The sequence below is a fragment of the Poecilia formosa genome, unplaced genomic scaffold, assembly GCF_000485575.1.
Source record: "Poecilia formosa unplaced genomic scaffold, Poecilia_formosa-5.1.2 Scaffold531, whole genome shotgun sequence".
Lineage (NCBI taxonomy): Eukaryota > Metazoa > Chordata > Actinopteri > Cyprinodontiformes > Poeciliidae > Poecilia > Poecilia formosa.
Window position 1 is genome coordinate 71,325 of NW_006800470.1, and position 22,603 is coordinate 93,927.

Consider the following 22,603-nt stretch of genomic DNA (forward strand, 5'->3'; position numbering starts at 1 on the left):
GTTATGGTTATATTTGTCATGTTTGTAATGATGGCAAACAACTCAGATATTGATCAATTATTCACACCAACTTAAAACTAAATATATGCAGCATTATTGTTATTGTACATGTTTATTGTGGAGGACCAAAAGAGTTGTGGATCTATAACAATTCCACACTGATTTTGACTCAATAGGTCACATGACCTAGAAGCTATTGAAGAGAAATACTAAATTTAAACTAAAAAAAATGGCTAACAAAAATAAAAATTTAGTTAAAATTTAATAAAAATGCATGTGCCTCATATATGGAGTTTAGTACAATTACACACTGACTTCTAGTCAATGTGGCACACAATATGGAAGCTATTGAAGAAAACATATTTAACATTAAAGTTATTTAAAATATTGAATATGACTTGGCATTTTAATAGAGGGCTATGTGTCTCATGTAAAGGCATGAATTACCACTTTTTGGTATCAGTTGGTCACAAGGCATTTATTAACATTTGTTTGACAGGAGTGAAGCGCTAAGGAGGGAGCAGGAGATCGGCTGGCCGAAATTAGCGTTCATAAATCGGATCATCCTTGAGATAAACGCCGCTTGTTCGGCGGATATTGGAATATCCAATATCCAATTCGAAACTAACGTCACTGCAGTCAGTAACACAATAAAACCACCGGGATGAAGTTTATTTTGGTCTGTGGCCTGTAAAGATGGCACCAAGCGACTGGACCTAAACTTTTTTTCCCCCATTGACAATAAAGGGGTTTACAAAATAGCAAAATTAACACAAATAAGTAAAACAGACAATAATGCCAGGGTGTTACATAGTGTGACCAGCAGGTGGAGATCTTTTTAAAAGTTACCAGATGCACCCGAACACAGACTGAGCAGTGCACAATATTTTATTCAATTTCCTTAAAACATTTCTTTTTGTAAAAACGAGGCTTCAGGCCTACTACTTGGTCCCTGGAACAAAAAGGAACACATAAAGGACAGACAAGTTCAATTATTCCAAAAGAAAAACAAAACATGCAAAAGAAATTAGTAAAAACAAACAAGAAAGCAAATTAGTAACTTCAATAACACACAACAAATAAACTGTAAAAGGAAACACTTCAAAGAATGGAACAAATTGTTGTCATCCACTTCCAAATGCCCTTCGAAGGGGCCAGAGGAGTAATGCCCAGCCCAACCAGCAACAGGTTTAGTTGAGAGCGGCCCAAACAAACAACGGCAAAACAGCAGAGCGTCCAAACGCTGCAGCTCCAAACACAATCAGGTGCCTGAAACAGAAAATCCATTAAAGGTGGATCCAGATAAAAGAAATAAAAAGCTAAATCGCAGGTAGCTTACCCAGGGGTGGAGACTCAGCCTAACCCGGGAGGAAGCGGGTCAGCAGGTGAGGACCAGATGGAAGCCACAGCAACCTCCAGCTGCAGTCGGTAATGCCATTAGAGCACCACTGCAGAAACGGACGATAGGTGTAGCACCCAAAAACCAACCATGATCTCAGCCACGGATAGCAAAACAGGCGCAGACGAGCCGATCAAACACACAAGTCAACATGTAGCCGCCGATTGTAGCAACAGTGGGAGAAACAAAGACACAGAACACCATCCCACCACAATAGGAAGCACAAACAAAATGAAAAGGAAGAATATAAATAAAAAGTTAACTCAGAAAGATGTTAGAGTGAGAGCACATATCCATTGTCTTAATGGCTTTTCTAGTTTTTTAATACTGGAGAGATGTAATATATTGTTTGTGTCACGATCCGTGTTTTTGTGTTTATGAGTTTTCTGTGTTCAGTCCTGTTTCCCTGAGTCTCTGTCCTGTCCTCCCCGTCGATTGCTCCCCAGGTGTGTCTCATTCCCTTGATTACCCCGTGTGTATTTAACCCCACCTGTTGTCTTTGTCTGTGTCGGATCCTCGTCGTATGTATTGTGGTTTGTGTTTGCTCCGTCTAGTCCGTTTGACAGTTGCTACCGGTATTTAGCTGTGTGCTTGCCTCTCGCCGTGCTGCCTGTCTTGGACTGTTTTTGAGCTTATCTCTTCATTAAACCATCATCATCACCATAACCTGGGTCTCAGCGTCTCTCCACACCACCAACACCTCCCACCTCATGACAGTTTGAATTCCTCTTTAAAGCTGGAGATGGGCACCAGCACCCCTCCCGACCCCACAAAGGGACAAGGGTGTAAAGAAAATGGATGGATGGACGGGTTCCTCTTTAAAGGCTGAAAAGTGAGGTTTCTGATTTGAGAATTTAGATTTATGTATATGATATTTTGCAACTAATAAAATTAGGTTGATAATATAAAAATAATTTGTTTTATTAGTGGGATAAGAGAAGAATCCAAACAACATATTTATATAAGTGAGGGAAAAGTCATCAAGAATTGTTTGAGAAATAAACGTACAAATATCTTGCCAGAAAATACATGAGGAATACCATGACCAGAATAAGTGACAGAGTTCTTCTTCATAGTTTTCAGAATGAACAATTTGTGTCAATGTCTTTTTTGTATTGTTGAAGGAAAAACTTGCAGGGATAAAAACGATGGATTATCTTAAAATACACTTATTTGATCTTATTAATAATTAAATATTTAGATGGAAGACACCAGATTTTTTTCCAGTTCAGGTTGGGGGCAAAGTTATTCCAATAAGAGATAACATTAGGAACAGAGACGATGCCCTTCTGGAATAAGGCACGTACATCATGGTTGTTCTTTTGCTTTCTTGTGGAGTCAGAACAGAAGTTACAGAAGATTTAAGAAGCATTAAAACACCAGACGGGATGCATATTCAAATAAGCGCATATTCCTTTGGTAGTATGGGGAGACCAAACCTTTCTAGAAGTTCAGAATAAAACATTAAGACACCATCAGGACTAAACAGCTGCTGAACCAAGATGATTCCATGTTCAAACCAATTTTCCAAGAATAAAGATTTATGTTTGTAGAAAATGTCTCCATTGTTCCAAATATAATATCGATGGGGTGAAAAATTGTGCTTGTAAATTAGAGACCAGAAAAGAAGCATTTGTTTGTGGAAATTAGATAGCTTTATGGGTATTTTTTAAATTTTGCAGTTGCAAAGGAGAATAAATTAAAGCCACGCGACTGCACCTAAACGCCCCAAAACGTCTGACGCAGTGACGTTGGTTCCAAAGCTCTACTGGCCAATAGCAGAGGAGCTGGCACAGAAGGCAGCTCTCCTCATTAACATAACGATGCACACGGAAAAGTAAAAACGGGAGAGGAGGCCATGACAAAAGAACGAGGCCTTGTATAAGGAAAAGACTAAACAAAATATTTGCTTTTCTTGACGAAAACGCATGTTTAGGGGAAATGAAAAAGAAAACATATTACTTAACGGAAACTCGTGTAAGGAAAAGGAAAAACTAAATACACATTTATGCTTTTATTTCTTATGTCGGTTTTGGTCCTCCATACCTGCCAACCTCTGAATATGTAGAGAGAAAATTATTACCTTTAATCATTCACACTTTTTTTTAACCCGGGTCTTCACACAGAACGAGCAATAATGCAACAATGCGACATTGATTATTTGACAACTGAAAATTAAACCGCAACCTTAGATTAACACATCTGACAATAGAAGACAGATATTAATAATTTACCTAGGAAACAACCTGCATGGCCACCGGAGGGCGCCGTGCACCTTAGTGAGCAGCCCGTGAAGCTGAAGAAGAGGAGGAAGAGGAAGAGTATGGCGGATGGCGGAGGGAAGCCGCTGCAGAGCGCCATGAAGATGGCCAAGCAGGCGATCCAGCTGGAGGGGGCAGACAGGCAGCAGGTAGGCGGTTGCTCTTCAGTGGACGGCAGGATCAAAGCTCCGGCAGAAGCCGACCGGAAGTGACGATGTATGGGAATGTAAACAAACATGGGGGCGGAGGCTGTTCCAGCTGTCATGTCCAGCAAAGCCAGTAAACAGACCAGCTGCGGGAGCTTGACCGGTTATTATGGTCATAATGTTGGTAAAAATTGGGCAGAAGCTCCTGATGGACCGGAGAGGTTCCCCACATTTACCCCCAGAGGTGGTAGTTTACCCTCTGATGGTAAATTTGTATATATTAACCCTCCTCCGGATCGCTGGACCCTCCAGACTCTCTGACCTCTGAACCCTGAAACCTCTCTGGAGGAATCCTCTCCTTCCTCAGTCTCTTGATGGGGTAAATCTGAAACCCGTTCACATTCTTTCCAGCTGCCTGATGAACGTAGATCTTTATTTTATTTTGGCTCGGTCCTGGTTCTGGTTCTACTGGACTTCTTTCCTGTTAAAGGGGAGTTTTTTCTCTCCACTGTCGCCCCCTGCTGATCCAGGAGGAGTGAGTCAATGCTCTGCTGGGTTTCCTGAGATAAAACCAGTTTAACTGGTTGGAATAAAGAACTCGACTAAACTGGAACGGGGTTGGAGTGACTGAATATTTATGAAGATAAATCTGTTTTTCAATAAAGTAACATTTATTTTTACTTCAACTGTTTGGAGAATGTTGTTCTGGTTACTTCTGGAGGAAATCCTCAGGTTGATCTGGTGCGAAATTCATGTCACCATGACCAGATATTACAGCTGATGTGTTTCTGTCTCTGCAGGAAGCTTACTGCCAATACCTGCGAACGATCAACTACATATCACACATTCTTCTGCAAGAAGGTGAGCCTCAAAGAGCTGCATGTTAAATAATAAATATATTTGGCTGCTTTGTAGAATATAAGCTTCAAATCATTAGTTTCTTATTCGGCAGTTTCCAGTGAATTACTTCATTTTACATAAAGCAGACCCACTTATTGATAGATGCAGTAATATTCATTATTTCCAGACTTGAAATCATAATTTACTGACATTTATTTAATATAATCACATCTCAGAATAGCTTGATGACCCGCATTAGCAGCTGTGTTCAGTGAAAAGTATGAGGAGGGAGAGACGCGGTTTGCTGGTTCTGACATGCTGCTGCCGCTGCAGCTCCTCAGGCTTCACCTGGTTTACCTGGCCAGGTTCACACACCAGGGGCCTCATGCATAAAGCGGCGTGCACACAGAACATGTGCGGCGCCATATTTTACGCACAAGTCGGCATGTATAAAAATTAACTTTGCGTCAAAGTGTGCATAAATCCCATATATGCACACTTTTTCGCTGGCGTGAAAATGTGCGGCAGCCACACAAACTTTTTCTATGAACAATATCAAACTACAAAGTGTCAAAAGTCACCTAAATACGCTGAAATCTGACGACATTAAGTGTTTTTTTTATACCAATAAGCATCAAACCTGGTGGGTTTTTTTTCATGATTTTATTTTATTTTTATTTTTATTTATTTCATTTTATTTACTTTTTTTTTTTTTGCTTAAAAGCAAACTAAAAGTGAACCGCATTTATCCCCAGACAATAAAGTAACATGAACACAAAATAAAAATAAAAGTATATGAAAACCTCACTCGAATGTAAATACAGTGATCCCTCGTTTTTAATTAGGTGTTGCGTTCCGAAAATAACCCGCGATCAGTGAAATCTGCGAAGTAGTTACCTTTAGTTTTTACAGTTATTACACAGTGTGGTGTATTTACCCCCCACGGTTTACCTGAGTTGGTACAGTTCTTTATTGTGAGACGTGTAAGCTCTCACTCTGGGGTTACTTCGGTACGGAAAATGGTCCGAGACTCCTCTGTTCTTTAAGACATTACCCACAGCATAAATAAATACTCTACATTGAAACCAAAGAACAAAACCTGATTCCAGGTCAGCGGATGTGCGTGTTCATCAATCGGGCCTTAATGTGATCCGGAGTGTCAGTAAAGCGTCTCCTCCAAGCTGAACCAGAGATTCACAGCTGGATCTGCGGCAGAGCGACGGATCTGAGCCTCCGGTCGGGTTCTGCTGCCTCTGGCCAGTTTTTTTCCAGCAGGCATTCAAAGTTTTCAGCTCATCTCCTGAATGGCCAATCTGTATTACTTCTATTTAAATACCGTAACATTATTGGCACACAGGTAGAGAAGGAGCTCGGAGACTGTTTAGCCAATCAGGACGCAGAACACAATGCACTGTGAAAAAAACGGCACAAAAAAATCCGCGAAGCAGCGAGACGGCGAAAGGTGAACCGCGTTTCAGCGAGGGATCACTGTGGTACTTTTCCTCAGTTTTTGTCTCATGCAGATGTAACGCAGTGGGTCCTGGAGGGCCGGCCAGGAATCTTGGGCCCCCTGACAAAAAATTAAATTGGGCCCCCCCTCACGCAGCTGCTGTTACAATTTCTTGAGTCTATCTAAACATACGGTCGCTCATACGGATAGAGAGACCGTATGTTTTCTACGCTCCTTCACCCTTACTTCCTTTTAGGAGGGGGGGGGGGGGTCGATTTATGTTTTCGCATCCACCTGAATAATATGTAGTTGCGCCCCTGCCCCCAGGACCGACTTTGGGGACCACTGATGTGACTTGTCGCTCTGTGCACCGAAGCGCATGAAATGGATCTATGGGGTTATTTCATTCTCACTAAAAAAAAAAAAAAAAAAAAAAAAAAAAAAAAAAAAAAAAACAGGGTTGGATCAGCAGATTAACTCCAAACAGGTTTGATTATTTTTAATTTTAATCCCGTAGCTGCGGAAAAATGTGCCGCGTTGTGGGCCGTTTTGGCTCTGATGGAGAACATCGCCAATAGAAGGACTCAGAAGGACCCATTGATCATAGATCATATTGATCTTCTGTTGATGATGGTTTATTAGTGTTTAGATTAATCCAGAGTGATCATCCTGGATCTCTGAGCAAAACCTAAAGAAGGAGCCGAGCGGTACCGGTACCGGTGCTACTGGAGTCGTCGAGCCGCCCGCTTTGTGAAAGCGCCTTATGGACATAAACCATCTTTATTCTGCAAATGTACAACTTATACACATGATTCCACTATTTAGAATAAACGTCCACATTCCCACTCAAAGACTCTCTGACTCTCTGTCTGTCTTTAAATCCCGGCTGAACGATCTGCTGCTGTTCAAACGGGCATTTTCACGATCTCTTTATTTGTTTATTTATTTTATTTGGATTTTATTTTTTTTCTTTAAAATGTATTAATTTTATTTTTGTGAGGTGACATTATGTGCCCTCAAAGCACCTTTTAAATAAAATATATAATAATAATTATTATTATTATAAATACTCACTGCTTCAAACAAGGACGTTGCCATGGTTACTGCTTCACGTGGTGGCAGACTTCTGGGTGTTTATACTAATTTATGTATTTGTGGGAGGCGACAGGGCGGACCAGCAGCTGCTCTATTTCCCGCAAATTAGGATTTATAAAGGAAAGGTGCTCGGCCACGTGCGCACGGCTTTATGCGTCCCTTTTTTTGTGCGCCGCCTAGTTTTAGTGTGAAAACTGCGCATTCTTTTATGCACGAGGCCCCAGATCTGAGTTTTATCGCCCCCTGGTGGAGAAAGGTGGAAATCAGGATAGGTTTATCAACTCAGCAGCTGCAGCACCAAGAACTGACGATGAACAACATCTAGAAGTCAGACCAGTTGGGTCGATTCGCTTCACGGACCAGTATGTGGCAGCGTGACTGAAGCTAACTAAAACGTCAGAAGAAGGTGAGGAATGCCAGAACCAACAAAGAAGACCAGCTGGAGGTCAACCTGGACTTCCTGAAGAACCAGAACCAAAACCTGGACAGAATCTGGATCTTCTGCTCTAAAGAAATGTCCTTTATGGTCCCTCAGTGGGGACGTTCAGGTCCACCTTTCTGGATTATAATCTTGTATTAATTGCTGTAATTTTCAGATAACCTGAACATTTTTATTAGCTGGAGGTCAGAATTATGAAACAGGAAGAAACATCTGGAATATTTTACTTTATGACACATTAATCTTGTAGAATAGATTATTTAACTTTTAGAACTGAACAAGATGAACTTTTCATAGGTTTTGTCTTGGATTATTTTGTCCATCTCATGTGTCTCTGTCCTCAGAGACGCAGGGCGAGGTGGAGAGGATGCTGCGGGTGGCGGAGCAGTGTCTGGACCGAGCCAAGTCCTTCATAGGGAAGCGCTATGTCCATCCTGTCAACCCTGTCCTCCACAACGCCTCCTGTTCTTCAGCTGACCAATCAGAAGCTGAGCCTGGTCCTAAGGCTGGAGACAGCAGTGAGTCCTCTTCTCCAATCAGAAGCAGCCCTGGCATAAACTCAGCGACCAATCACAGCTAACTTCCTCCTGGGTTAGAGTTAGGCCTCTGACATTCTCATCTTGCCTCTTAATGTCCCATCTTGTCCCCAGCCTCTGGTGCTGAGGGACAGGTTGATGCTTCGTCCCCGTTCGGTCTGTCAGATGATGGTGGACAGCCGTCCTCTTTCCCTCCTCCTGATGTCTTCCAGAGACAACAGACTGAAGCTTCACACGACTGCAGGAGGAAGTAAGTCCCCAGAGTAACGTCCAAATCACTGCTTCTGGTTCCACTGGTTGTACTGGTTTCACTGATTCCACTGGTTCTATAGACTATAGCAGACCGATGTGTCCACTGATTGTCCTCATGTGTCCTGGATGTGTCCCCTGCAGGACACTGACCCCGGTGGAGGAAGCGTCCCGGCAGAACCAGAAGCTCCAGGCATCCTATGAGGCTCGTGTTGCCCGGCTGGCTCCGGGTCAGGCGTCCCAGAAAACCTCCTTGGTGAGTCTGGACCTCGCAGAGCCGATCTCTGTCGCCACTTCCTGTCTGAATCCCAGGGGCTAATTTACATTTCCTGGAAAAAGTTTTCACACCCTCCCTTTATTGCTTCAGCCAGTCAGGATCAACAGGATTAAGACCTTTAATGTCAGAGTGGAAAGGGTTTCCACAGACCAGAACATTGGTCCAGTTGGTCCTGGGAGGAGTTTGGATCTCCTGTTGAACCTCTGCATGAAGGAGCAGCAGCTCTGGATGATGGAGCTCCTCTCCTGATCTCTGAAGTCCAGCTGGCTGGACCAGGTTCCGGTTCTTCCATCACAATCCCAATCTCGGGACCAGAATTTTGAGACCTTTGGACCAGCTCCTTCTTCACCAGAACCTTTTGGAGCAGTGTTCTTATCACTGCAGTTCTGGTCCATCACTCAGAAACTGCTCCACATGAGCCAAACCTCTGAGCCAGAGGAACCAAAACCTTGGACCCATTGACGATGACCCAGCCGCACAGAGAAGAACCAACAGAACCATCTGCAGAAACCCAAGATGAGACCCTGAGGTTTCAGGACCAAAACCTCCAGACAATCGTCGCCACAAACAGAACCAGAACCTTCTCTCTAGCGCCCCAGCATGTTTTCCGGTGTGTTTTGGTGATCCAGTAGGGGGTGCTTTAGCATCAGTAACGGATGTTTGGTTCTGATGGATCCTTCCAGTCGATGGTTCTGCCAGCAGCAGATGGACTTCAGGATATCTGAAATAGAACTCTTTGATTCTGATCCGGTCAAGATATAAGCGCACTCCTTCGGGACCAAGAGGTCCGAAGCATGACTTCCAGGCTTTTATTTTGAAACTGTAGTGGTTCCGTTTCGGGGTCAGGTCAGTTATTGATGAAGATAAGGGTGAAAGCAGGGACGCTGCCTGGAATCTTGGGCCCCCTGACAAAAAATTAAATTGGGCCCCCCCTTACGCAGCTGCTGTTACAATTTCTTGAGCCTATCTGACCCATAAAAAGCGTCACAATTTCAAAGGCTTGCAACTGCCTTGCTTTCTTTGATCCAATACTGATAACTAGTACAATATTTAAGTAATGCACCGTTCTGACCAAAACAACCAATCAGAACCAGGAGGAGGGTTTTGGCGCTGTCAATCACCCTCATTCACTCACTGCTAAATGTTCTAATAGTGGAGAAACAACTTATTGTTACAGGAAAATCGTTTATCTGCTATCACCGGTAGCTATGCTAACTAGATTAAGCATTTACAACAGGCTATGCTAGCTACAGAATAGCACAGAGGAAAGGGCAGGGTGGATGAGCAGCACCACATGAGATTGTGATTGACAGCACTAAACCTCTCCTGGCACTGACTGGTTGTTTCTAGAGAGCACTGGGAGAAGGCAGAGGAAATAGATTTTTCACAGATTACCTCTCATACCATAATGTCACAACATAATGACAGTTTTAACAAATATGTGGAAAAAAATATTTTTTATAAAAGTGACATACTGCAGCTTTAATTTCACCCAGGAGAGGGCAGGTCAGGAGGGATGTGGGTTAGAGCTGCTGCTGACTGACTCATCTGTTGTTAAGTGGTAAAAGGTACAGGTACCAGTTAAATATATGAATATGTTGCTATTTTTTCCTTAATTCATTAAATGCTAGTGAAATGGAGGTAATCAGTAGTCTGTAGCTAAGCTAACTATGCTAAATGGTTGATAATCTCATACAGTCTACCCACCTCTCGGAGAAAAACAGCTATAAATTGACACTCTTGACCTTTTTTTCTCTCTCTCTCTCCCTCTCTACTTTTTTTATTTTTTGAAAACCTGGTTTTCTAACTTTTCTTAGCAGCATAGTAACTGCCACAGTCGTTCGTGTCTTCCACTGACCGCTGCTAACAGCGTCACGGTGAAGCGCTCCAAGCAGGAACGAACCATTTCATGCAGGGGGGGCACGGCAAATATGGATGTGTGTTTTTTGGTCTGGGAGTGGGAACATTAAATTTTTATTGCTAAAAACAATCTCCAAAAATACAATATGATTAATTTTGGAATTGACAGGGCCCCAGATTTTTTTTTTCTATGAACAATAAATAAATTGTGGAGGGCCCCCTGTTGGTCAGGGGCCCTAGAATTGTCATCACTTTTCCTCTCTGTACCGCGCCCCTGGATGAAAGTGCGGATTTATCTGGACTCTGGGCTTATTTAACTCTAGATAAGGTCCAAGTGACCCTGTTGAACCTCTCATTCGTCTCATATCTGTGGTTGGGAACCAGAGCCTGAGGAAATACCATGGTGAGCCGAACCTTTTCTCAGTTCCTCGCGTCTTAGATTATTTCTCGAGTTTTTCAGAGACATTTTGGATTTAAGGAAAATGTTCTGTTTAAATTAGGAAAACGTTTCGGAACCAGGTGGAGCTGCAGCCATATTGGAGGAAGCTGAAGATGTTTATGAAGGTAAAGTGTTGGCTAACTACTGTAAGCCGGTTCGGTCCAGATTGACGGGTACGTGTTCCGCTGCAGACACGGCAATGAGCTTCTCACAGAACCCGAACAGAACCGGAACTACATATAACTAGAACCGAACTTCAGGGTGTAACTGTGTGTTGCAAGTTGGTGAGGGGTGGGGTGGCATACCCAGTTACTGGCTGGCCTTTTCTTTTTTACTGCTAAGAATAATGATAAAATTATACGTCCTGATCAGGCCTTAATAGTAACTTTCAAAAATAACCTATTAAACATACTGCGAAATATAAACATGTTAAAACGGAAGTAATATAATTAATCTATATAATGTCTTTCACTTGGTGATGGAATTACAAAGGAACCTTTTAGTCATTCTAATTCACGGAATGAGGGTGTATTTGCTGAATATATTTGCTTTAATATAGCAAATAATAAAGAAGCGGAAAAAAAATATTTATATTGTCTGCTTGTAAATCTACACATAGTTTGGTTTCTGTCAGTTCTGTAAAGATACAAGAAAGCAAAGCAAATTTATCTTTTATATTGATCAATGATTTAATTTTACTTAATTGTTCTTGTAGGAGTCATGGTTTAAATTTTAACAAACTTTGGCTCCTATATGCTTTATGAAATATTTCTATTTGATGATTGCTCTGAATATTACCACGTTTTACGAACAAAATGATGCAATTTGTCCAGGGGAAAAATGTAGAAAAATGGGTGATTGTATTATTTTATTTCTCAGTCTGTCAGCTTAACGTCATGCGCAGAGTTGTTGCCATGGCAACCAATAAACAGCCCCGGGAGGCAGAGCAAAGATTACATTCAAGTGCATCAGGAATTAAAACAAAAAACACAAAAAAAAGGACGTACAAACACCAAACAGAACATTCTGTCAGTTGCAGGTTTATGTTTTTGAATTTCCATTTTGCGATCATTAGGAACGAACAGTCTCGGTGGTTGATTAGCTCATTTAAACACCTGATCTCCAACCTGTCAGAAAATGTAGGTCTTCTTATTTTTGTGTTAATTGAACCGAAATACTTTGAACTGCCCAGCAAGAGTTCATGGTGATGAAAGTTAAGCTAGCATAGCGAACCTACTCTCCACTTTCTTTATATATATTTTTTAAATTAAAGTTTTTTACTGACCTGTGAAATGTGATTTTTTTTTTTATTTGTATGAACAATAAATAAACTGTGGAGGGCCCCATTTTGGTCAGGGACCCTAGAATTGTCATCACTTTTGCCCCCTATACCGCACCCCTGCACACCAGTCCTTTGGGAAGTTACGCCTATGACCGAACTAGAACCACTCGAAACCAGAACTACGGGTCCATAAAGCCTGAGTGCTTCCAGATTAAACAGAGTGAAATTCTGGTTCAGATTCCTGGAGCTCTTTCAACTTTTTCCACTTCCAACCTGACCCAGTTAAGCTCCAACTTCAGGTTTTCATTTAATGGGTTGAAATAGTTAAATGTATTTATTTTTATTAAATCTTGTCGTAACTCGTATTGTCCAAGTATTTCCAAAGAGTTGTTGCAGACTGATTGTGGTGCTGGGGGCAGTACGGCCCTCCACTAGCAGTCAGTTTAAACAGGCCTCTGACTGAAGACAGTGTCATGCTAACAGCTGAACATCCAGACAGCAGAGATGTTATTCCACAGTAAGCTCTGCAGGTGTGATTCATAATTTAAGTGATTTGAGGCGTCAGACGTGGTCGTCTCTAAGCTTCTTGGTCCAGAGGTTGGCAGAGATCCACGCTGCTGTTCGGGTTTTTAAGAGGACTTGATGGATTTTCTCTGTTTTCTCATGAAGCAATCAGTAATCTGATTACCTAAAAGCATGTTTCATCTTCAGATGCTGCAGGTGATGAAACAGAGCAGTCATTTCACTCCTGTAGCACCTGGTGGATCTAAAGCGCTGCTGACCTCTGACCTTTGCGGCCCAGATGCACGTGTTTCAGGTCCTGTGGTTTTCGTTCTGGTTATCAGGAGTTTAGTCTGGATGATGACTGCTGCAATATTTGGGTTCTTCTCCTATTGATCGACACACTTTGAGTCTGCTGCTCTGTTTACTTTCATCTGGAGTTTTTACACCTAATTTTGTTGTTTTACTTGAAAATATGATACAATCTTCAATTCATTTATTCATATATTGTCAATATGTGGTCATGTTTGAGCCATTAAAGCCACTGATGTCTTCCAGAAGCTCTCGAAGGTCGTCATGGCATTTTATTCCAGATTATTTTGGGACTCTGGACTGCGGCTAAGCCTCCTGTTGTTGCAGTTCTGAGAGTTGCTGCCAGCGTTTTGGTTGGAGCCGGTCCGGATCGTTCTTGATCGACCGGATCGACTTTTATTAACTCATCAACTGATGGAGACTCAGCTTCTGTTTTCATTCCACTTTTGTTTGCTGGATTTCTGCTGATTGCTCCGTATTCTCTGTCATGTTTTTGTCACAAATTAAAATGTAATAAGTTTCAAAGAAATATTTATGTTGTGTTTCCTGTTTTCATTGTTTAATGAAAATGTGTCTCTGGTTTCTGTTGGACACTGAACCGTGTTTAGAAATCTGGTTTTCTACTTTTAAAAGTTTGTTTAAAATGTCAGTGTTTTGGATATAAATGTTTATCATAAATGTTTTCCTCTAATTTTTCTGCTGCAGACACTTTCTCTGCAGCGGCAGATGATGGAAAATCTGATCATCGCCAGAGCCAGACAGGACGCCGTATCCTTTCACTGAGCGCTTCCAAGATGGAGGCCAAGAGTTAAAATCTGCTGGTTTCTGGAACTGGAGCTGCTTTTCTATCCAGATGAGGGAAGCCAGTTATGGATTGAGTTAATCTAAAGTTGATTGATCTTAAAAATCAATGAGCCTGATCATCTTTCCATAACAGAAAGGGTTAAGTTGATCATAATATGCTGAGTTAAAAACATCATCAACATTTTTACATTATTTTTGTCAGTTTTATTAAATTCTAATTGAACAAACAGAAATTCTCACATATTGAAACTTAGACATATTTATAAAATAAAGCTAAATAGAATAAAGATTAGATTTCCAAAGTATCTCTAATGATTCCATGGGATTTGTCATCTGAAGCGTTCATAGTTACACTGTAAGATTTCACAGATTTATGACTCATTAAAACTACATTTATCGATGTTCAGCCACTGAGGCGTCCAAACTGTTGCCTGCAGAATTTTTTGGTTTCTGGCACAAAATATTCTGAAAATGCCACAATGGAGAAAGAATTCAGTGCTACAAGATATGACAACACAAGCTTTGTGATTGAAGAATGCTTCAGAAATCTGCAGAGATTCGTTCCTATTTGTCCTCTTCCAACAGCCATTGTACTTAACTACAGGCGAGATGAATTTTCAGAAACTTTTTTTCATTGAAATTTTAAAATCTGCATAAATCTAAAAGATTTAAGATATCTTGATTTAGAATTATGACTGGTCAGAAAAAAGGATATCTTAAATTTACTTTGACTAGTCCTATTGTAATAGAAACATAAAATGTGCATTTCTTGAATTGAAGCCTCCAAAGACTTCAATGGTAAATCTGGCATCATTTATTCAGAATGTAATTAGAGAAATCCTCATGAACTAAAACATTTGGTCATAAACCAGTTTCAGAGATAAGTGACGTGAGTGAAGCAGATTTTATGCTAAAACGGCTTGCCGTAGTCAGTGAGCAGTAGAGCTGGTTGTTCTGAACTCTGATCATCCTCAACGTGAAGATCAGCTGCAGAGGAAGGTGGAGGAGAGGAGGCAGAGGCTGCAGGACGAAGCTAACAGGTAGCAGCACATCATCATCATCAAATGGGAGCCGAGGGAAGCGTCGGGTCGGAAATGTTTGGTCGGGTCAGAAGCGTCGGGTCGGAGGCGTCTGGTCGGAAGCGTCGGGTCGGAGGCGTCGGGTCGGAAGCGTCTGGTCGGAAGCGTCGGGTCGGAAATGTTTGGTCGGGTCGGAAGCGTCGGGTCGGAAGCGTCGGGTCGGAGGCGTCTGTCCGGTCGTTTCCGCCTGGCTGGTTCTATCTGAAGGTCAGATGTGATCGACTGCAATCCAAAGATCAATCTGTTGTGTGTTGGAAGCTGCAGTGGGACCTGTAAAGTTTAGCAGACGCATATTTGTGGCTGTAAAGAAATCAACCTGGTTATAGTTGATTAATCAGGTTCTGGTCTAATCAATCAACCAATCAATCAAGTTTATTAGCATGTCAGCAGCAAGGCGGCTCAGACTGATTTACATCAATGAACCACAAATAGAAAGTTACTCAGCCACACAGTCAGCAACTGAACATGTTGATGAGACGTCAACAAAATCACATCAGATATATTGATCATTTCATTGATTATGGTTCAACAGCAGCTCTAACCCGGCAGCTTTTAGCCTTAAAGGAGCTCAGGGTTTCAGCTGCTTAGCACTTTTCTTGAAGTTTGTTCCAGATCTGTGGTGCATAGAAGCTGAATGCTGCTTCTCCATGTATGGTTCTGGTTCTGATGCAGATCAGAACCAGAACCAGGAGACCTGAGAGGTCTGCAGGTTGCTCCAGGAGGGGGTCAACCTGCAGACCAATCAGGAGCCTGGATAATCTGATCTAATCTGGTCTAATTTAATCTGTTTGGTCTCAACAGGAGGTTTGCTGCCTCTGGAGCACTGACTGCAGAGGAGCAGGAGCAGCGGCTCCTCTACGCCCGGGTTCTGGAGTACGAACTGGACCATGTGAGTGACCCGGCAAATCATTATGACCAGCTGGCCCAGCAGAACGTCTCGGTACCAACTGTGTTCTGCTCTAGTCGGGATGGGTCCATCTGCTAGAGGTTCTGCTGGGCCCAGAGTGGTCTGGCTAAAGGTGGTTCTGGTTCTAGGACTGGCCCAAACAGTGGAGAACCAACATCAAGAAGAACCCGGACGCCTCGCTGGTTCTGGATCTGCTCTCCTACCTGCTCAGGTGATTATGGGATACATCTATATATATATATCTATATCCGAGTCTGGAGTGATGATCCTGGTTTCTTCCAGGTCTGATCATCCACTGGTGGAGCTGCTGAGGAAACATCAGTTCAGGATCTACAACCAGCTGTACCCCATCATCACCCAGAGTCTTCCTCAGAGTCTTCCTCAGAGTCTTCCTCAGAGTCTTCCTCAGAGTCTTCCTCAGAGCCCCGCCCTGCCGCTCAGGTCTTCTCGCAGCAACCACGTCCGTCTCTCTCCAGGTGAAACATCCAGTTGGTAAAGTTGGGCGTCGATCCTCTGAGACAATGCGGGGCGTCGCAGATCGTTGCCACGGCGACCATTGCAGCAGGTCATCGTCTCAGCAGGTCGGTTGTGAATGTTGTGTGTCGACCCATCACAGAGCGAAACCCGACCAGAACCAGCAGCTCACTGGACAGCGAGGACGCGGCGCAGCGGGACGACTCCTTCGAGGACCTGGAGCACTTCCTGTCCCAACTGGACTCCGCCCCCCGCGGCGGCCTGCAGGCGGAGCTGACCTTCGACCCCTCTGTTGAACTAGAGCAGCTGGAGCTCAGAGCTCTAAAAGAACACCTGAAGGCCATCGTCAGAGACGTCCACGGAGCCATCGGTGAGCTGATCAACCGATTATTGATCGATGGATTCTGAATATTGATCCTGAGCTTCGGTTCCAGATCAGCTGCTGTCGCTCTGCCTGCTCTCCTTCGACTGCCTGAACACGGCGGCCTATAAGGACCTGAGTCTGGGCTGCATCGAGGAGGCCTTCTTCACGCCACTGTGGAGCCCCCTGCTGGCTCTCTTCAGGTATTACACCTATCCTCTGCTGGGGTGGTTGGGCCGCTGCGCCGCCCCGCACTACGCTGCCCCGTGCCGCCGCCATGCTCCGACCTCCAGTCAATGACAGAAAGTTTCTCTGGTTTATGGAAATCAGCCTAAACTCGGCTTTAGTTTTTTCTGGGACAGCTGGCAAACGGTGCGTCGCATGGCGGCCTTTTCAGGGTTACGGGGTTATCGTAAGGTTGCCAACTTTCTCATTTATTTTTCTCATAAATTGGTTTTCTAATTAGGTAGAAATGGACTGGAACTGCAAATGTTGGTTTGAGCGTAAGAAGCATCAACATGTTCAGATGGTTTTATTTTATGCATCTGAAGTTCAATGCCTAGAAAAAGTATTCACACCCTTTGTGTGTACAGAGTCGATTCTCGGCTTCCTGATGGCGCTTAGAAATAAAAAAAATAATCTATGAATGTCGGCGCTCTGGGTGTCAACGAGGCTTTAGCCCCGCCCCCACCTGACTGCCAACTTGTCAAAGGGTGTGGCTTATCTTCTTAGAAATATGCATTCTAGAATTTTCCAGCTTTTGTTCCATTTCCAGCTACACTGTGAGCCTTTCTAATGGAGTCGTCTGTGACCCCTGACCTTTCGTGGACTTAAACCATTCAAAATTACAACATGTTAGACGACGTTTTCGTTCAGTGTGACATAAATAGATTTTATTTCAGGTGCTACAGTTTCTAGATGCAGTGAGTGCACATGTGGTGACAGTATACCTTCTCCCAGTGCGAACTAGAAACAGAGCCTGGAGGCGGGTCTTAGCACTGCCAATCATGTATGTGTGCCCACTCCTCCAACCTGATGGGAGAGGTGAAAAGGAAGAATGGAGGAAAGCTGACAGATCCAGGCAGACTGAGGCGAGTTTATGCTCCCTATTTGTATTTATCTGTTTACTCTGCGGGGATTAGCGCAGGGTTAGGATTACTAAACCAAGCTTAGTTTACTTATGCCTTGGGCCGGCCCTGGATTAGCAGCTTTATTGGGATTATTTTTTGCTCCTGACTGCAGGGTGAAAAGTTTTCCTGCATCCTGTGTTCCTCAGGCGAGTCCTCAGGGAGCGAGAGCAGCTCTTCCAGAGGAACATGACGCTGTACTGCAGCACCTCGCCAGCAGAGGTCGGCGTTCCCCTCAAACTGTTCCCTCAGGACCCCGGCACGCTCCAAGGTTCCTACCCCTACGAGGTCGCGGTGCAGGAGCTGAAGCTGCTGGTGGAGGACCGCTGCCCTCAGAGGAAGCTGGACTGCGTAGGTGAGATTAAACCAGATTATAATCTGGAGGTCCAGCTCCTAAATCTGGTTCTGGTTCTGTCTGTGGAAAGCTCTGGTATCCTAGCAACAGCCTGAACACAACCCAGTTTGGGTCTACAGTGGTTCTGGTTCTGAGTCAGAGCTGGCATCAGAACTGGGTCTCTAAAAGAGTGGTTTGGTTTACCAGAACCACAGAACCGGATCGCAAGGCGCCGCTGGAAATGTCTGACCTCAGGAGAAGCAGAACTCTCTTCGTTCTGATCCGGTTTCCCTCCGGGGTTTGGTTCTTTTTCAAAGAGTTCTTAGCAATTCGGGTCGGTCTGTTTTAGAACCAGCAGCTGCTTCTGCTGATCCAGAACAGGCACTGTGGACTGCTCTGTTGGGCCAAAGTGAAACCCAAACCTGACCTATCAGAACCAGAACCAGGATGTTGAACAGTAAGAAACCAAACTGGTTCTTCCTATGAGACCATTGAAGGCCCGGCAGAACCACCGGGACCAGCAGCGTCACTCTGCACCTCAGCTGCTGCTCCTTGCTCTGTCGACCCGATGGACTGGTTCTGTGTCTCTTGCCTTCAGAACCGTGAATCGGACCCACTTACCGGTTCTGTTCTGTTTGTGTCAGTGCGGACGCTGCGGCTGATCTGCGGCTGCGCCGAGGATTACCGGAACCAGCAGGGGGGCGGAGCCTCCCGGGCCGCCGCCATGTGAGTAACCTGCCGGGCCGCCGGTTCTGGTAGGCCGGCACCGGTCCAGTTAGAGTAAACAGTCTTTCTTGTCTTTGACCTCGTTGAGCTTCGGACTCTGTCAGCCGTGAAATCGATTCTGAAAGGCCGCCGGCGCCGTCTGGGGCTCCGTGACCCGGCAGCGCTGCTGTCAGGTCTCATCAGCCTCACTGGGCCCGGCCCAGCAGGAACCGCCCCGGTTCTGGAGCCGCCCCCTCCCCCGCTGGTCCAGCCTGAAACTGGGTCGCCACGTCTGAAGCAGGAGGTCAATGAGGCGGTTGGAGCGGGAAGAAGAGGGCGACCCAGCAGAACCATAAAACTCAGTTGAACCCAATAGAACCTAAATGAACTCTGAACTTGGTCCTCGTTTTTCTAAAGGGGATTAATAATCTGAACTAATAATTTCTAATCTCTTTTCTGGAGTTCTAATTTAAGCCCAGATTTAGCTTTCATTATAACCAACATTTATTTTATTATTCGATTATTGTATTGATTAATCAGGTAATAAATAGATTTTTCATTTAACCCTTTTTTAGACATTAGAAATACAGAAAACCTGCTAACCCGGCACCAGGGGGCGCTAGACCGTCATAACAAGGCTCGGCTGATGCATTTATATGCTTCTTTTCCAGTTTTGGCTTCATTGTTTCAGTTCTTCCGGCTAACAGTGTCTTCAGAGCCTTTAAGCTCCAGTTAACAACTAATCGATCACTGAATTAATTGACGGTTATTTCAATAATCACGATTAACCATTTCAGCTCCCCTCTGTCCCCTGATGTCCCCTCAGCGGCGCCGATGACCTGCTGCCCATCCTGTCCTTCGTTTTGCTGCGCTGCCAGTGTCCCCAGCTGCTGTCGGAGTGCGCCGCCCTGGAGGAGTTCATCCATGAGAGGCGAGTCGTCGTCATGGAAACAGCTAACAGTCTATCAGAACGTTGACATGTTTTCTTCTAACTCTACTGCAGATCTTCTCTCTGTCCCAGCATCAAGTTTAAAACCACTTCCTGCTTGTTTATTGACCAACTTCCTGTTATCTTCTCAGCTTCCTGATTGGTGAGGAGGGTTACTGTCTCACCTCCCTGCAGAGCGCTCTGGCCTACGTTGAGTCTCTGCCAGCAAGAGCTGACCTTGCTGACCCCGAGTAATGCCCCCGACCTGCAGCCTCTGATTGGCCAGAAGGAGATGAGGTCGTGACCTTTGCTCTGAAGGCTCCTGGATATCAGGAAGGATTTACTGCTGGCTGTTCTGAGCATGTTCAGTAGGGGCTGAGAAACAGGAAGCACTGCAGCAGTTACTTTCCAGTTGTGGACCGGGGGAGGGGCTTTCTTCTACTTTTCCAGGTTGTTCCTCATCTTCCTCAATCTTCATCGTTTTCTGACAGCTCTCGGCCTCCCAGCCAATCAGAAGACTCCAGGCGTCAACTGGTTTTTCTGCCCCCTGCAGGACGTTTCAATAATTTCTCTGTAAACATGATCAGTGCTGTTCCTCCTCTCTGCAACACCTGGTTGGTGGGCGGAGCCTGAACCGGAGAGAAACACCTGGTTGGTGGGCGGAGCCTGAACCGGAGAGAAACACCTGGTTGGTGGGCGGAGCCTGAACCGGAGAGAAACACCTGGTTGGTGGGCGGAGCCTGAACCGGAGAGAAACATTCAGGAAATAAAGCAGCAGCAGATCTGAGGCCTGTAATCCAGACTTTACTGGATTATTCATTCAAAACATGGGAGTTAAACGCTGCTGCAGATTACTGATGAAACGACAGGAAGTCTGATAATCCTGCTGATAATCTCTGTAGTAATCCATCTGATAATCTATCCGGGTCACCATGTTGTAATCAAACCGTCTCTGATTTATTCAGTCGTTATCTGGCATTGGGATCAGAGTCTTCCAGGTTAGGGGTGGAGGTGAACGGCATCGTGGGTAATCTGCTTGCAGTGGATGTGATATGAGAGCAGATGCTGGGTGACCTTCAGGATGACCTCTGAGACCTACATCGGTTCTGCTGCTGAGGAACTGAAGGGAATTTTGGTTTTATTTATTTTTTCTTTTGTTTTTTTTTTTTTCCAGAATTTAGTTTCTTCTCCAGTTTTTATTCAGTTCGTCAGGACCTGTCCAGAGGTCGGGGGTCATTAAATCAATCAACTTTGTATTTTATTGCTTAGTTTTAAGTCAGACCAGTTTACACATACCAAAGATTTATTTAGTTCAGCTTTTATTCTAATTTGCTTATGAAGCAACAATCTAATATTTTGTCTAAAAATAATTTCTGGTCCAAAGAGCAGAAACCGGTTTTAGTTTCTGGTTCCGAGATACAGAGTGAAGAACCGGCACCAGTGAACTGGTGGAGCTGGGAGAACCTGCTGGAATATTTCTGCATCGTTTTTATTTAAGACGTTTTCAAAAGACAGAAAATCTGTTTCCAATTGTAACATTAAAATGTTCATATGTTAAAGATCTTGTGATTTTACTCTAAACTGTACTCGGAATGTTTATGAAATATTAAAATATCTTTGTGAGAAGAGTTTACTTTGGGAGGAAGAAATCCTTCAACTGTTTCCAGTGAGTAGGAGTCCAGCTGTTCATAGCTAAATAATTGTGAAGGGCAGTTATTAATAAAACTTGTAATTTAGGTCAAAATGACTGGACTCCACCTGATAACTAGCAGAAGAGTCTCGGTTATCAGCCTGACGAGGTTTAGGTTTTCTAATGATGAAGGCCTCAGTCCAGCACATTGGCGTCATTTGAACATCGAGATGCTATGTGTGTTTGGAATAAACGTAGTTTATCAACCAGAAGAATTCAGTTTAATACTTTATTCAACAAACTTGTTACACTAGTGAGAAAAAGATGAAACTACTAAAAGTACAAAAGTGAAAATGGAAGCAATAAAATGATGCAGTGGTTTCAGTCCAGCATGAATGATTAAAGGCTAAGGATTGTATAGAGCTTAGTTGAGGCCAAATGGCTCCAAATTCAACATTAGTTTAGACTAAAGCTTGGTGTGTTCCAAAAACCATTTCACAATAAAAAGGGACATTATTTTGAGGAAGTTTTGACTGAATGAGAAATTCAGTCAAAACTGCTGCTGTTCTGACTAGAACCAGGAAGATGGAGACATAACACCAGATCTACAGTGTAGCTCAGAGAACAGGCTGTAAAATACTTAGTTTATAAATCACTGGGCGGTTTAGCACCACAACACATTAAAGATCTGCTGTTGCATCAGAACCAGAACCAAACGAGGAGAAGCAGCATTCAGCTTCTATGCACCACACATCTGGAACAAACTTCCAGAAAACTGTAAAACAGCTGAAACACTGAGAACCTTTAAATCCAGACTAAAACCCAGCTGGTTAAAGTTTTATTGGTAACACTCTATTTGAAGGAGGGGTGGGGGGGTGTATAAGACTGTCATAAACACCTGGCATGAACATGAATAAGCCTTCATGAATATTTATGACTGTTGTCATAAAGTGTCATTCGGTAAATTATGACACTCTTAATACAAAGTTGACATTATTCAAAATGTCTTTGTTATGACAACTTGACATTAACCGGGAAATCATTACTGATATAAATTTGTTATAAAAGTATTACTGATTGCACTTTAAAAATTAGGTAACTTTATGTTATTAAAGGTAAAGTTTAAACAGTAATGATTTCTCAGTATTTATCAGTATTTATCAGTATT

At 43.5% G+C, this 22,603-nt stretch overlaps 1 protein-coding gene and 1 long non-coding RNA gene across 2 annotated transcripts; one reads left to right on the top strand and one right to left on the bottom strand.

The window, feature by feature from the left end:
• Positions 1 to 226: 226 nt before the first annotated feature.
• LOC103129253 (uncharacterized) lies at positions 227 to 3,721 on the bottom strand. Its single transcript, XR_475046.2, has 3 exons — positions 3,634 to 3,721; positions 1,340 to 1,448; positions 227 to 1,269 (listed from the first exon to the last, which is right to left on the bottom strand). It is a non-coding gene; the product is annotated as an uncharacterized LOC103129253 (long non-coding RNA).
• Positions 3,387 to 21,438, top strand: vps9d1 (VPS9 domain containing 1). The gene is made up of 16 exons (XM_007540282.2): positions 3,387 to 3,809; positions 4,607 to 4,667; positions 7,975 to 8,148; positions 8,281 to 8,416; positions 8,560 to 8,671; positions 13,792 to 13,854; positions 14,878 to 14,930; positions 15,771 to 15,858; positions 16,005 to 16,087; positions 16,159 to 16,352; positions 16,493 to 16,720; positions 16,785 to 16,914; positions 17,988 to 18,193; positions 18,817 to 18,898; positions 19,704 to 19,808; positions 19,958 to 21,438. The coding sequence occupies exons 1-16, from the start codon at positions 3,723 to 3,725 to the stop codon at positions 20,058 to 20,060; spliced, it is 1,905 nt and encodes a 634-aa protein (XP_007540344.1). The 5' UTR covers positions 3,387 to 3,722; the 3' UTR covers positions 20,061 to 21,438.
• The last annotated feature ends 1,165 nt before the right edge of the window (positions 21,439 to 22,603 follow it).